At 40.6% G+C, this 16543-nt stretch overlaps 1 protein-coding gene across 2 annotated transcripts in view; it reads left to right on the top strand.

Annotated features, from left to right (window-relative positions):
- The window catches only part of COMMD10 (COMM domain containing 10), a 54419-nt gene that overhangs the window by 28009 nt on the left and 9867 nt on the right, over nucleotides 1-16543 (top strand). The window contains exon 6 of one of the 2 annotated variants that reach the window (XM_081930776.1): nucleotides 3029-3108. The exons of the other annotated variant lie outside the window; for it this stretch is intronic. Within the exon in view, the coding sequence (XP_081786902.1) occupies nucleotides 3029-3108 (80 nt within the window). The remainder of the gene's footprint in view (nucleotides 1-3028; nucleotides 3109-16543) is intronic. 2 annotated transcript variants of the gene reach the window in all.

Raw genomic sequence — 16543 nt, 5'->3', positions numbered from 1 at the left:
CGCTGCTCTGGTTCACCAGAAGCGGTTCAGTCATGCTGGCCACATGACCCGGAAGCTGTACGCTGGCTTCCTCGGCCACTAAAGCGAGATGAGCGCTGCAACCCTAGGGTTGGCCACGACTGGACCTAATGGTCAGGGGTCCCTTTACCTTTAGGGACCTGTTAGCTGTTTCTTGAATAGATGCCCTATTGAGGAGAGAACTGTGTAGCATCGTGAGCTGCATAAAGGAAAAGAAACTGAACATTTTCACGTTCCACAGTTGTTGGTTGCAATTATACATTAATTTTGCACATGTGATTTAGGTATCTGCTGTGCTTTAAACTCTAGGCTGCGTTTGGTATTGCAGCATAACCAGTCTTCATCTAAAGGCCAAGCTGACTAGTTTCCAAGTCGCTCATTAAATCTTTCAGGTGTGTTACATTACTGAACTTTCAAGATAACAGTGAATGGCTTCCTATCTGCCACCAGGCTCAGTCTACAGCCAGAGATATAATTTGAGTCGATAAAGTTTGATAAGATTAATGAATGTAATTGGCATATAAAATATCAGGATACAGTATATTAGAAACTGGATTTGTTTAGAAGCCAACCTCTTTTTTTCTCCAACACAGCAATGTTTTGTTTGGGATAGTGCTGTGGGCACTTGCTGTGTGTATATGTGTGTGTGTGTGTTGCATTCAAGAAGGGGTGCCACTCTAGTCATTTGATTTGTGAGCTGGGAATGGAGAGGGTGTTCTGGGTAGCGTTTCTTAAAGTATTTCCAGCAAAATGACCTTTCTGGTGGGCTTTGTTTATGTCAGGAACTATAAAAGCAGAGGTGGATTAGGCAAAGAGATGATGACTACACTGAAGTTTTAACTAGTGGACTTCATGTCTGAATGGGGTTTTGAACTTGGGTATTCCCAGTTCTAAGTAAGCCAGCGGAGATGACAGGCCAAAAAATCCAGTATCAGTTTATATCAAGCTCCAGTACAAAATAATACTTCTACCCAGGAATACTTGAATCTAGTATGTATGGTTTTGTAATTAATATTTAAGAAGTAAATTGCACAATAAAACTTGGTATAACAACAACAACAATCAACAGCAACCATTGTAGCCAGCCTATCTAACTGGGTTGCCCCAGCCACTCTGGACGGCTTCCAAAACATAAACATAATAAACATAAACATAATAGAACAGTACACATTGAAAAGCTGAAGGTTGGCTTGAATTACAAGGAATTGCAAAACTGAGCAGTTACTGGCTTCTGTGTTACTATTATTGCCATCTTTGATATGGAGATCCTGGCTTATTTTAAACCAGAGTTCCCTGTTACTGCCAAAACAGAGAACTGGTTTAATGTGTTGGCCGAGGAGCCAGATTCAAATCCCAAATCAGCCATGAAGCTCACTTCATATTAACTTAGCTTTCCCCCCAGGCTCTTGTGCCCTCCTTCCTCTCCCCATCACTTTCCTCCACCACAGGAGACCGGAAGCTTCTGTCTTAGATGAACACTTCAGCACACTGTCCAAACTTAAACTGTGGTTAATCTTAGCTGTGGCTCATGAAAACAATTTAGCTTCGTTAATTATGGCTTGTTTCTACTAAAATTAACCACGGTTTGTCCAGCTTTGGATGCCACAGTAAACTATGTTTAATCAAAAATACACAGCAAAGTTTCCAGATTCCTCCTTGTGGCCACCCTAGTGAATGACAGAGTGTGTGCAAGCCTTGGAAGAGGCTAGCCTCATTTTCATTAACTCTGAATTAGCCTACTACTTCAAGGTTATTGTGAGGTAGAAAGGAGAGGACCATGTATGCTGCCCTAAACTCCAGATAGGAAAGACAAGATATATAAGTGAAATTAATTAATTAAGAGGAGTTGCTTTTAAGTAATGTTGCCACCTGCGAGATAATTTCAACACAGTCATGTAGGTACAGTGGTACCTGGGTTGTCGAACGTTTCGGTTTTCGAAGGCCAAAAACCCGGAAGTAAATGCTTCCGTTTGCATACGTGCCTCGGATGTTGAATGGTTTCCGAGGCATGTTTCCTGATTTTCTCAATGGAATTTGCCAACCACCCATTGCGCCTCGGATGTCGAATGTTTAGGAAGTGGAACGGTCTTCCATAACCGAGGTACCACTGTACTTCATAGCATATATTTCAGTGTTTGGGTTAATAGTGGGAAAACCTTTACTTTTGCATTTTTAAAGAAGGTTCTTTTAGAAGTACCACATTTCTCTCTAACCTCCCCTACCCTCCACACCCCCCTAAATATGTGTATGAATAATCAGCTTTTTGCAATCAGGGACGTAGATGCTTGTATGCTGTTCAGAATGAGACACTGTGTCTGGGCAAAATTACTTATCAAACTGAAGATACTTTTTCACTCTAGTAACTTCAGCCAAACTAGGTCATTCAATAAATGTCAGTAAGACAGGAAAGTAAGTTAAATGTCACTTGAAAGAGGCACGTATGCATAAATTTGCGAGGCACTCTAAAAGCTTTTATAGGTAACATGACTAAAGGTTTTTTTTGTATCGGTCTCTAGCGATAAATGAGTGAATGATTACATTAATTTATCAGGAGGTTTTCTTGCTTGCCTACTTGTTTATGTAAAATACCTAACAATGATGATAAGTAGTGGCGAATGAGAGAGCTTCTATCTTCTTGAAGTGGGTTTGAGAAGGCAGCTAGATTAGAAAAGGTTCCATGAGTAGGTTATTGTAATTGACATTGATTTAGGAAAAGTAACCTAATAGAAGTTACTGTTTTGTTGTGACGGTTCAAAGCCTTGCCATCTTCAAGCTATTACCTCTTGAATTCATGCCATGCTTTACACCTGTCACAATAAAAATATTTTCAGCATATATTGAAATAAAATTACAAGGCAGCTGGTTTTAATTTCTCCTTCTAAAGTGGGTATCATGCCTATCTCATACAATAATCATGCGCAGGTCTTATAAACAGAAGCTTTGTACACTTATTCTTTCTTTCCAAATGCTCAAAACTTTAAAAAATTAGATACAGTGTGTTTCCTCTTAGGAAGCTCATTGCTGCAAGTGGCAGGCGTATGTTTTAGTTAGAGCTACTTGCATTATGTTGGAGAAGCTGTTGCCAATCAGGTAAGTAGTTTTCATATTGGAACCCAAGATGGCTGCCACGGATTCACACTTGGTGAATATTTCAGTCCCCATAAGCGTGAGAAAATTAAGTTCAATTACAAAACTAACAAGGAGATCAATCGTAATGTGTTATTTTTATTAACACATTATGATTATGTTATGTTGTTATGTTATGTTGTGTTAAATAACATAATGTGTTATTTTTATTGTATGCATAAAATACCGCTATTCATACAAAAAAACTATGCAGCTAATGAAACCCACAAACACATATACCCAATAAAAACCATGTAAAGATTTCAAATAATAGATCAGTTAATTATTAAAGGAAGATATTTTTTCAATGCTTATAATAAGATTTTTAAAGCTTAAAACAGAAGGTACCTGCTGAATATCTATGGACAGAGAATTGTGCAGGATTAGGCCAATTGTACTAAAGGCTTGATTTCTTTTTGCTATCAGATGAGCTTCATCAACTTGTGGGACAGTCAGCAATGCTCCTGCAGATTATATCGTTGAGTAAAGCTTCCATGCAGCAGTTGATGTATGGTGAGGTCAGTCTTGCTCATTTGAATGATGGAGAGAGCTCCCTGTAGGGAACTTTTGCTCACTTGAACCCAGCTAAGTAGAATGGAGTCCCCTTCTAAAATGAAGATTTTTGTCTCCTATGCTGGTGTGAGAAGGTCTGGGGACACTGGTTAGATGCCGTGGTGGCTTTCATGTTTTCTCGGTGAACCAGGGTCTTCTTGTGATTCCTACTGTATCTTCTTGAGGGTTATGGCTAGAAGAGGCATTAGGGGGGAAAGTAAACAGGAGTCAGTCCCTTGGACCAGTTTGTGTGGAGGGCATCCATGGCTTCTACTTGTGGGTGGTACCTGGAAAAGAACCTTGGTGTTTGGTTGCTGAGGTGAAAAGTGGACAGCTCTAGTTGGATCAGCCTGAATTCCCTTTGGATTTGGCAGAATAGTTGGTCAGATAAATGCCGTTTCCCTTGTTGTAGGGTCCCTCTGCTCAACCAGTTGGCTTGCTCATTTGCTTTTCCATTGACACGCTCCACATTGACCTCTGTCCATGTCAGGAGCAATGCCTCTTGTTTAGAGCAGGTCCAAGATGTTGGCGTGAAGATACACCCTTCAGGTGAGTCCAGTGGGTCTTTCCATTTGTTTCAAATCAGGAAAAGGTTGTTCATAGAAACTTGCTGCTAGAAAGAAAGGGGTGTGTGTGGGTTATTTTGTTTTAGCAGTACTTTGTTGGTTGTGAGGTCCTTTTGAAGTCCTGGCTTCAGAACTTCAAAGTGCATAATCACCTGATGTGATGGCTCCGTTCCTCAGACTGGGCACACCATAGTACTTTAGGTGCGTATGTGTGTGTATTTTTCATTGCGGTTTATGTTCTAACAGCAAAATGAAATTATTTTGGTCCAGCACAGAATGTGCCTTTGTATTAAGGAGGGTTTGTAAAATTGACCTCCTTATTTTAGTAGGTATGTGATCTTACGCTGCCACTCTTTTTAGGCAGGTTATTTTTTTGGTAAAACTTCCTAATGGACTTCATCCACAGCGGGTGATGGTAATTTAACCGCTTAATGCTTTTTCTGTCCAGTGATGTTTCAGCGGAAGTGCTTTCTCTTTAAAACTTTTAAAGACAATGCTTTTAGAAATACTGCGTTGCAATCAGCTGATAAGGATGATCAAATAGTGTCATGACAGTTGCACATTTTTATATCCGAACATTTGCAATGTTTGCATATGTTGCGCTCCTTTGTATGCTGAATACAAAGGGCATTGGGTCCTTTTGATGTTGCTTTAAAGAAGCTTTTTAGACATCTGATTTACTGAACAGTATTGCCCACTGCTCTTTGTAACGGTTGAGTTGGTTTAGGAGATTTTAACTGTATTTTTTTTAATTAACTGTTTATGATTATGCGTTTTATACTGTTACTTGCAAACTGTTCTATGGCTTTAATGAAGAGCATAACATTAAAAAAAAATGATTTTTTAAAAATGTGCCACCTCGCACTATATGAGCTTCATGCATCAAAATGCATAAACATACATACAGCTGAAGGAATGGAGATAACCCCACCGGAGCTGATACATGCTTAAAATTGGAGCATCACAAGGGTTGCTTTTGGCCAGCATCCAAAGAGCTACTTTAAGCTTATTCAAGAGTTTGTACCCACCCAGTGGGATTTTATAGTCCAACAGCAGATTTCATCTCCCCATCCCTCCATGCCAGATCCTAGATTTCTTTTGCTGCTCCCCTTGGTTTTGAGAGCTTTTTACTATACAGGATTCAAGGCAGCTGTTCATAAAACACAAGTACAGCTTTGGGTACGCAAAATTGGCTTTTGGGGTCTTGGCTTCTATGCAGAATAAGAGAAAGCTTTTATTTTGTCCAGAGTTTATGCCATTTAATATGCCTATTAAATGAGGAGTTACTCCTGACTTTTTAAATTAAGCAAGCAAGGGTTCAGCAAAATATTTCCAAACCAAAAATGGCATAATTTGAATTTATATTTTGATTGCATATGTTAGTGCTTACAATGCCAGTGATATTTTTAAACTTCAAAGCCAAATAACTTTGTGGTAGCTACTCACACAAGCTCAAAGGAGTTTAGGTTTGGGCTGATTACTAGTCTAAACAATTTGTCGTGTTAAACCAATTCATATTGATAAATGGCAAGCATGATATACTAACTGTACAAATTGTAACTAACATCTTGTAGTGCTGTATGTGCTTCAGAGTGAAATACTACCTTTTGGGATTATGAAGATAAAAGTTTTCTTCAGCTGCGACTCTATACACATTTACCTGGGAACAAGACCTACTGAACTCAATGGGACTGACTTATGAGTAGGCATGTGCAATATTGTGCTGTCACTGAAACTTTTATACTTGCTTTGTGAGTTAACTGTTTAAGATAAGACCTTTACAGAACAGGACATTATCCGTTCCTGACAATCTTCTGGGTAGTTGTGTCAACTTTAAGCTCTCTGATCCAACAGTGAATCCCTTCTAATAGTTTTTTTAGTCTATGACATATCATGGGAACACATTTCATGTATTTTAGGTGTGTTAAATGCTTTTCAAGTTGTTCCCCTATCATGTCTAGTTTTCAAATAGTTTTTCTAGGCAATGAAAGCTTTATTAATTTAGCGACAGCAGGTTTCCTAGTGATCTCATTATCTCCCAGTCCAATTAATGCAGATCTTACTGTTGCAGGTATCCTTTCCTAGCTTGACCTGCCTCAGAATAGAAATTATTCATTTCAACATTAACCACAGGTGATTGGAAGCACAACAAGGCCACTCAAAAAGAAGGGAGTGGCATCTTATATGCTTTGGGGGCTTTCGCAGGATACAGAAGTATATGTGCTTATAAATTAAAAGGGTTTTCCTTTTTCAAGACCAAAATGGTTCTAGGACTTACAGAATTCATTGGCATTTGAAACGAGAGAGTAAAGGGATTTGAAAAAGAGCATAAATTAGACTCCTGTAGACAGACCATCAATTGAGTGTACGAGCAGAGGAGATATTGAATGTTACAGTGTAAGCCAAGGGGGAGAAAAATGGAGGGCAGGTAATGAGAGGCAGTAGGCCACCTTAGAGCCCTAACAGCTTATATTGAATCCTGGAGGGAGTATGGGGGGTTGCCCCCCCCCCAGCCCCTGCACTTATACAAGAATGTTTCAGCAGGAAATGAAGGAAAAAGGAGCATGTTTCCTTTTCCAGTCTCCAGGACCCCACCCACCACTATGCCACTATTAAATGTTCTGCAATGAAATCCTTCTGCTAATACCGTGGTACCTCAGGTTAAGTACTTAATTCATTCTGGAGGTCCGTTCTTAACCTGAAACTGTTCTTAACCTGAAGCACCACTTTAGCTAATGGGGCCTCCTGCTGCCGCCGTGCCGCCAGAGCACGATTTCTGTTCTCATCCTGAAGCAAAGTTCTTAACCTGAGGTACTAGTTCAGGGTTAGTGGAGTCTGTAACCTGAAGTGTATGTAATCTGAAGTAACCAGAGGTACCACTGTATATGGTACAGGGTTTAGGGTGTGGCCAGGATGTGTCCTTTCCTCTTCCTATCCCCTAAACGTCTCCCTCTCCTGAGAGGCCTACACAGGCTCCCTGTTCCAGGCTAGCTGAAGCCCTGACGAGGAACCCTCCTCCGTTTAGAGACTGGAGATAACTGCAATGCTTTGCTACAGGTTCCACTGGAGAATGCTATATATAATCAGCTAAGCTTCCAAAAAAAAAACAAAAAAAAACCTTAGTGACCCTGAATATTACTCAGAAATCTTTGGCAAAAACAGTCACAAGTAAGTGTTTGACACTGTCTAGCAGTCTTGGAAAATGGGAGCAGCAGACTATGATGTTGTTGTTATCTGTGAACACAGTCTGTCCCTTTCTCAGCTCTGCTCCACAAGCTCAGGCAAGTGTCTTATTCTTTTATAAATGGAGCACTCCTAGCTCAGTTCTGATCATTTCTGTATGCACATAGTAATGTTTTGCTGATACTGAATCTAAAGAAAAAAAATTCTACTTATACTCCGAACTCCTCTAAGCACTAAACTCTGTGAGGAAAAAGAAGCAAGTATAATATTTGGGTTATATGGAGTTATACAGGTTATATTTGGGTAACGTGGAGTTTCCTTAAGCAGACATTATTCCTGCAAACCTTACTAAAATTGTTCTCTGTGCGGATGTTTCTTAATTTACAGGAAGCACCACTGCAGGAAGTTCAAGGATGTAGCATCCTGCTGAGCAATAGGGTGTTACTATTTTTTGTACTTACTTCTTGGTTAGTTGGCTCATAATTGAGGAATTGATAAAAACAGGAAAAGCATAACTTTTAGACAATATAATCACTTGAGCTGAGATTTTAAATCCCCTTTTGCCAGGAACTCCTTGCTATGCTTCATTGTGCTTCTTCCCTTCCTTTAAATTTAATCTCAAAGCCTACTTAGACCTTGCCAAAGAGAGACAAGGGATATCTACAACACCCTTGTGGTTGTTGTATACATGTGCACAGCGGTCGTGTGGGATAGCCCCATGAGGAATTTGACTTCCACATGGTGGGCCTGGGCGATGTACCAATGTATGAGGCGATGTATGAGGGCCAGAGTGTTCTGGTGGCTTCACCCAGTGGTATACTGTGAGTGAAACCACCACTGCTCCTTAGTTCCTCCGCTTCTAGCGCCCGGTGGCAGGAACAAGCAGCCTTGGGCAGGCTTGAGATGGGTGGATGAAGGAGCATGGAGAATTGGGCATGCAGTGAAAGAGGTTTGAAATCGGCGTGGGGGGACACGCACCACAGCCCAGAGGAGAAATCGGCTCCTTGGGAAATCATCTGCCCTGAGGGGAAGGTACTGTGGCGCTGGGAAGGTGGCAAACGAACGATTCAAAGCAAGGAGATGGCGATTGTCCTTCCCCTCTCCTAGCTTGCAACACAATGCATAGCCATATTGTGATGTTTGGCTGGTGATACACTGCAGTGTTGAAAAGCTGACATCTCCCAGCCCTACCACATGGTGTATGCAAGACAGACAGACATGAAACAATGCAAATACCCTGCAGAAGTTTAGATTGACCATCAAGTTTGTGAGACAGCAACAATCCCATTTACTTGAAACTCCAAGATGTCAAATATTTCAGTTGTGTTCGGAGAATGGTGTTAGGGAATGACCATAGAATTAGTAAAGGTAAAGGTACCCCTGCCCGTACGGGCCAGTCTTGACAGACTCTGGGGTTGTGCGCCCATCTCACTTAAGAGGCCAGGGGCCAGCGCTGTCCGGAGACACTTCCGGGTCACGTGGCCAGCGTGACAAAGCTGCATCTGGCGAGCCAGAGCCGCACACGGAAACGCCGTTTACCTTCCCGCTGGTAAGCGGTCCCTATTTATCTACTTGCACCCGGAGGTGCTTTCGAACTGCTAGGTTGGCAGGCGCTGGGACCGAGCAGCGGGAGCGCACCCCACCGCGGGGATTCGAACCGCCGACCTTTCGATCGGCAAGTCCTAGGCGCTGAGGCTTTAACCCACAGCGCCACCTGCGTCCCCTAACCATAGAATTACTTAGATTATATTATTAATGGCCATTTAATGGATGCACCATTATCATGTCCCATTAAGACTTTGCTTCATCTTTCTGCTCCCTTTTTACATAACCATCTTTGAAGAACTTGTGACAATCTCTTTCGCCTTGGGCTAGAAATAGTTCATAAACGCTGCTGTTTTGCTGTGGTTATAAATGTTGCTGGGTACTAACTTAAAAGTATGTCCTTGTTGGTGCTGAATGCTTGCCTACTGTTCTGATTTATAAGCCAAGCTCTTTGTGGTGTCATGATTTCGAAACACTTCACAGAATTAAATAGTCCCTTTGGACTAAAAGTTACAGACGACCATAACACCCAGTTAAAGAGTGGAGAGGAAATGTTACAACCCCTTTCTTTAACCTTGAAGGGAAGATGCCATTGCTCATAGGTAGACCATCTGCATTTGCATGCAAAGCACTTAATATTCAAACCTGCATTTCTTTTTAAAGGCTCTCTGAAAGCAGAACTGGTAAAAAAGACCACAAAGTGCTGCTGCCATTTAATGACCGTTAATGGACCATGTATATTGGTCCTTTGGTATAAGGCAGCTAAAGGCAACCTGATATAGGTAGGGCCAGTGTGGTTGTAGAGGTTAGAGTGTTGGACTAGGACCTTGGAGACCAGGGTTCAAATCCCCAATCACTCCTGAAGCTCTTTGGATGACCGTTGGCCAGTCATTCTCTCTCAGACTAACCTACCTCATAGGGTTGTTGTGCCGATAAAAGGGGAAAGAGAACTGTGTACACCACCCTAAGCTCTCTAGAGGAAAGGTGGGATATAGATGAAATAAACAAACAAACAAACAGGGAGTGTCTTGCAAAAGTACAGTGGTACCTCTTGCTACGAATGGGATCCGTTCTGGAGCCCTGTTCGCATCTAGAGGTAAACGTATCTAGCGACAGCACATCTGCACGTGTGTGTGTATGTGCGTGACGTCATTTTGAGTGTCTGTGCATGCGCAAGCGGCGAAACCCAGAAGTAACGCGCTCCGTTACTTCTGGGTTGCCACAGAGCGCAACTCAAACGCGCTCAACTCGAAGCGTATTTAACCTGAGGTATGACTGTACTGTAGTTGTTACAAAATATGACATCAAACCTAGGGATCAGGTGGCAAAACCAATAGTTGCTTTTTTTCTCCAAATAATGGAAGCAAACCAAGTTTTCACTGAGGCATTCAGCAGAACCTCTGTGGCATCTATAATATACCTTAGTTTGAAAGCATTTTTATACCACTCTTTGCCAGAAAGGCTCCCGGAGTGACTTCCAGATGATCAGTCAAGACAGTCCTTTTTGCCCTGAGGCTTGTAATCAAAAGGTAAAAGGAATGGGGAGGAAAGAGGAAAACAAGCACCCTCAGGCACCATTTTTTTAAACTTGTGAAGTAGTTTTTAAAATGACCAGCTGCTCCCAAAACAGCTGACTGGCACTGCTTCCCATCTGAATTGCTGCTGCAGCCTGATGGGATGGATACTGCCAAGTAGCACTTGAGGAAGGAGCCTGATGGAGCTGCTGCTTCAGCAGAGCTACTGGAGCAGCCCCAAAATTTGTTAACCAGAAATGCTTGACCAAATCCAGTGAAAAAGCTATTCTGATCTGGCAAATTTCCAGTTCGTAAAAGCATCTCTAACAGCTTTCGAAATTTGAGCCCGATATATATCTAAAATGTTCTTTTCTCCATTATGGACACAGTCAATATAATAAATGAAGTATAAAAGTGTAACACAAAACATAAAAACAGATGGGTACTGTGAATGGGTAAGTAGGAAAACCTGATCTTTTCACTCTGCTCAACAGAACTTCTATTCCTCTGCATTCACTTCCAAACGACAAGACTTCTTATAAAATAACACAAATCCTGTGATTCTTCTTCGTTGCAGTCACTTTTAGGAACAGTTTTGCCATTATGCGAAGGATGAGGAAATTGTCCTTTTTGTCCAGAAGCAAAGTAGCAAAAGTCATGTCAGACTTTTAGTAATATCAGACTTCAGAATCCATCCCACCCACTTTAGAACATAGCATTCATATGTTTGTCCCTAATTCTGCAACAAGATCCTAACTCCTTCTGTGAACAGAATATAGTCACAGAACGGGGTTTTCCATCCTTCCCCTTTTCACTTCACTGTACCCTCCTAAAAATCTGTCCTGGGGTTTGGGGGATGCTTTGGAGAATGGTTTGTAGGATATGGAGACGTAGCAGGTGGGGGCAGAGGAAATGCCATTTCCAGCATTTGATTTCTCTGTTTAGCAGACCTTCATGCTTAGGTAAAAATAGGCATTTGAAAGTGTTGGTAGAGATAGCATGATTGCACCTTGGTAGGGAAACGGTATTTTGTTAAAAGAAGGGTCTCGCTTAGCGGCAGATTAAATCTTAAGTTGGCATCTGTGGTTTCACTGGAAGGCCCCTTAGGGAAGGGTGGTTAACTGGAGATCAGCTGGGCCAGATTTGGCCCAGGCATCGCCACTTGCTCATCCCCAGGCCAGACATATGTTTCCCCCTTACTTGGCAGAGTTCCTGCATTACCTCCAGACAAGTCCATTGATTACAGTAATATATGGCAAAACATAAACTTATTTACTATTTAAAAAATCATTTTGTATGTAAGTTATTGTAAGCGATTGTATGCTTGTATGAGGGCTAGTTGAGTTTGAGTTCAGACTGTTGCGACAAAAGTTATGCGGTGCTTTTTTTTTAAAGTTGCTATTCCAGGTTATTAATTCTCACTCTTTTCATCTACTATATTTTATAAACCTTTCAGCAGAAACCGCAATATCAAAGCAGTAGGTAATTATTGTTTGGCTGGTCTGAGATCTATTCAGGAGTTCATGCAGCTTTAAATTGTAGTCGTATGTTCATAATTATGAAGTCCTGTGTGGAAAATAAAATAATCTACTGCAGGGGTCCTTCCTGCGAGTTATTAGTGAAGGCATGCACTCACTGTGAAACTGAATTTCTAGTTATAGATCTTTTTGTCATGAACTTTTGTATCCAAACTGAATAATTAGTTAGTTCATCTTCTCATATACATTCATTTCCTTTTGTTTGGGGTCATGAATGGAATGTTCTTAGAGTGCTATTAAAACTTGGCTTTCTACAATTTTGGTCTTGTTTCCTGTTCATGCTGGAATTTTTATTTTGTTTTTAATGTAATTGACATATATGTACCAGAGTATGTTCAGGGGACAGAGTGCAGCCGAAGGACGTTTAGTTGGTTAGCCTATTTTTAGCATGTCCTGAACTGCATGTTGCTCATTTCTGCTGATATGTTAAAATATAATGTGCATTTGGCCACTTCTCTCCATGTGGTTGTCGGGATATGACCCCATGCAAATGGCTTCACCACAGGTAATCTACTTAAAAGCACTCTCACTTACGTTATGGCACTTTCCCTTCAAGACTCCTAGCCCACAGCTAGCCATTACCAGATGGTTTCAAAACCTGTTTGGTTCTCTCTAAAAATCTCAAACTTAATGCACTTGGTGTCGTGAAAATTCTACTCAGAGTGGATTCCAATGTATCGTTAGCAGAGTAGCAACTTAAATACGTTGCAGGATTCCCCCCAAAATAGCCCAGAGGCCATTGTATTTCATCCAGCAGAGCTTTACTGCTACTGAAGGCAAATGAGCATAAAGGTCACAAATCCAATACATTCAGGATTGGCCCTGACCGTAAGATATCCAGTTGCAGCAGACATAACCTTACAATAACTTATAATAAGTTTAAACACTAAGCATACTATGTACAGAACACCACAAAAAGAGATAGAAAGAGAATGTGAAACCCTGGCTCCTTCTCGCCTTATTATAGTCAGCATGACCTTGACTGAACAAGATAACCGTACCAGTTCAAACCAGCTGTACTCAGCTTATCTGAAGGAATAACCCAAACATCATGGACCTTCTGCTTGTTTCTTTCACACAGATAAGCTTCCAGAACCCTCTGGAACTAAGTAGAATAGGAAAGATCTCTGCACATCAGATCAATACGTTCTGTACTAAGAAATGCAAACTGACACTTGGACTATTTTAATGACACAGAGTACTTTTTGGTGACATGAAAGTCTTGGGAGTTCTGACAGTATCCCTCAACATTATACAATGCTTTCAGGATTCAGTGGTTACAACCATTGCAACCTGCAATGGAGTACAGATTGGAGATGATGTATCATTTGGCAAAATGAGTGACCAAATTAAAGTTAGGGCATTTTTTTTTCATTCCAGAAAGGAAAATGTGGAATGTTGATTCTTTTCCCCCTGTACTTCCTTGCTTAGACTTGGTCTACACATCTACCAGAGTGAGGTGTATCAGTACTTTGAACGGTCTGTAAATGATTCCATACTGGAAAAAGTCTGTAGTGTTTTCTGGATGTTTTAAGAGCATGGAATTAGCAGTAAAGTAGCCTCTTACGAATTTCATGGATTTGATTTTTTTTGTTGCTGTTTTGCATAATACTTTAGCTTAATATATATATTTTTTAAAAACCACAAATTTATACTCAGTAGCTTGAATATTTATTTTCACCTTTTTTTCTCAGGGCCAGGAATATGTTTTCATCCATATTTGAAGTGTTATGGTCATATGTTGAAATTATATCAACTTGTTTGATTGTGACATGCAAGTAAAGGTATAATCATAGTTAATTTAAAATGATCTTGGGTTGTGCAAAGTGGTTAGCATTAGAAGGCGATTCAGGCTGGCATGTAAAGGAGATTCAGATTGGCAGCCAACTTGCTTTTCCGGTGTACGACCTCTTCTTATTAAGAGCAGCAATAAAGGGTCCCTACTAATAGCCTGATTATTATTAATATATGCTGTCTGCTACTGACCCACTTTGTTTAGAATGTGCATTGGATATGAAGCGCCAAACACTGAAGAGTTGTAGATTTTAAAAATTCAGTTTGAAAGATGCCCTACCATTGTACATTTCAATAAGAGTTAACAGAAAAAGGTCTCTGCACGTTGCCAGGAGCAATATAGTAAAAGTCTTAAGTGCTAGTCTTCTTATTGTTATGTAGAGGAATTGTTAATCTGGTCACTGAAAATTAATTTTCCTAAGATGGACAGGAAAGCAGATGGGCTTGTTTAAAGCCTGCATACTGATTGAGTCAATTTTTGGAAGGCAGAAAAATGTAAATGATACTGTAGGACTTTTAAAAAAAGATTTCTGAATTTGTTTTCTGATGTGAGATACTATGCAACAACATAGGGTTAGTAGTATGTGTGTCACTCCCTCCCCCTTTACAACTATATTGTTTTACCGATGTGGTGAGATGGCTGGAGTACAGTCAGTATTTCTTGTGTTTATGCATATATTTTTTTAAAATGTAGCCTGTGGCTGTTGTTCAGTACTCTTAAAAGAGAAAGTTGAGCTAGTTGATTCTTCTCTGAAATGCAACCACTCCTTTAATTATGAAACGCCATGTCTTCTGTAACATTTCTCCTTCAGCTTTTTCAGCAGCAAAAACTGCTGATCTTTTGCTTTTAGTTTTATAGCCAAAAGAGAAACTGCAACAACACACAACCCAAACTGTCCTATGGTCTGCCCAGCAACAGTTGCTATTAATACACTCCATAGCATTAAACTGTTATTTACAGATGCTGTTAAAAATGAACCCAGCCATATAGTTAACAACATTCCCTTGCTTACCTTCTCTTTTTTACGGATTTCCCCCCAGGGCCTTATTATGAGCCTTTTAAGAAAGATAAAAGCAACTCCGGGCTAAATATTGGCACGAGGAACTTGTATTAAATGTTTCTTTGAAATGGTAACAAACAAACAAACAACATATCTCAACCATTTCAAGGTAGGGACAAAATTAATGGGAAGGTATCTTAAAAAGCAGAGACCTCACCTTGCCAACAAAGGTCCGTATAGTTAAAGCTATGGTTTTCCCAGTAGTGGTGTATGGAAGTGAGAGCTGGACCATAAAGAAGGCTGATCGCCAAAGAATTGATGCTTTTGAATTATGGTGCTGGAGGAGACTCTTGAGAGTCCCATGGACTGCAAGAAGATCAAACCGATCCATTATTAAGGAAATCAGCCCTGAGTGCTCACTGGAAGGACAGATCCTGAAGCTGAAGCTCCAATACTTTGGCCACCTCATGAAAAGAGAAGACTCCCTGGAAAAGACCCTAATGTTGGGAAAGATGGAGGGCACAAAGAGAAGGGGACGACAGAGGACGAGATGGTTGGACAGTGTTCTCGAAGCTACAAACATGAGTTTGACCAAACTGCGGGAGGCAGTGGAAGTCAGGAGAGCCTGGCGTGCTCTGGCCCATGGGGTCACGAAGAGTCGGACATGACTAAACGACTAAACAACAACAACCAATCTTGAAAGTGTTCACTGTATGCCTTTAAAATGCTTTATCCTTCTCTCTCTCTTTGTAAGAACAGTTAAAACATTGGAGGGCCTGGCTTGCCAAGCCTGGCTATATCACACTCAGGGTCTGCCCGAAGATGTCGTGGCACGGCATGGCTGTTTCCAAGTCAGACAATTTCTCGTTTCCCTTCATTTTTATACCCCTTTGACCTTTATGAAAGAATTTTGTTGCATCTCCTAGCTATGTCTGTGTTTATAGACTGTGATCTTTTGGCTATACTGACTTAAATGGTACTTCCCAAATATGCTGTATAGACAACTGTCTTTTTAGCTTTTCCATTCTTCAGTGTTTTTACAGAACAAACATTAGAACAAAGGGTACCATTCTACTCATAGTTCTTCTGATTCTATCTGGGAGCATACCCTTAGCAAAGTCATTCTATTTTGCTGTCATGGCAAGCGTTTGGTACAGGACTATTAATATTTAAGCATCAACAATCAATCATAAATGAGAAATGGTCACCATCTTATGGACACCAGGCTTTCCATAGTGTCAGTTTCAGAGACTGTGTTTAGGTAATCAATATTTCCTGAAAAGTATAAAGGTGGCTTGGATTAAAATCCTTAAAAATCCTTGAAAGTGAGGCCATTGCAAAACACACAAAAATGACTGGAATGTTAAATGGCCAATGTGTTAACTGGTTAACATGTTTGTTGTAGAGAAGATGTAGCGCAGAGCAAGACCACAATTATTTTTTTAAAAAATCATAATTGTAAGATGAAAAATTGAACCCTGAATTGAGCAAGTCTGCTTCACAGGCCATAACGGAAAAAAACCTTCTTTGTTCTGAAGTAGAATCCCATTGCATGTTGGGGAGCAATGGTTTGTGGTAGTCCAGTCAACATTTTGTTGACCATTGTGAGAAGAATGTTAGACTTGAGTTTGATCCTGCAGGAATTGTCTTGTAATGTGTCTATTGATTACAGTGGAGCCTATTTTAAGAAAAAATATACTTAAAAC

The sequence above is a fragment of the Podarcis melisellensis genome (assembly GCF_964234715.1).
Source record: "Podarcis melisellensis genome assembly, chromosome: 11".
In the NCBI taxonomy this organism is placed as follows: domain Eukaryota; kingdom Metazoa; phylum Chordata; class Lepidosauria; order Squamata; family Lacertidae; genus Podarcis; species Podarcis melisellensis.
Note: the sequence above shows the minus strand (reverse complement) of the source record. Positions and strands in the feature narration are given on the sequence as shown.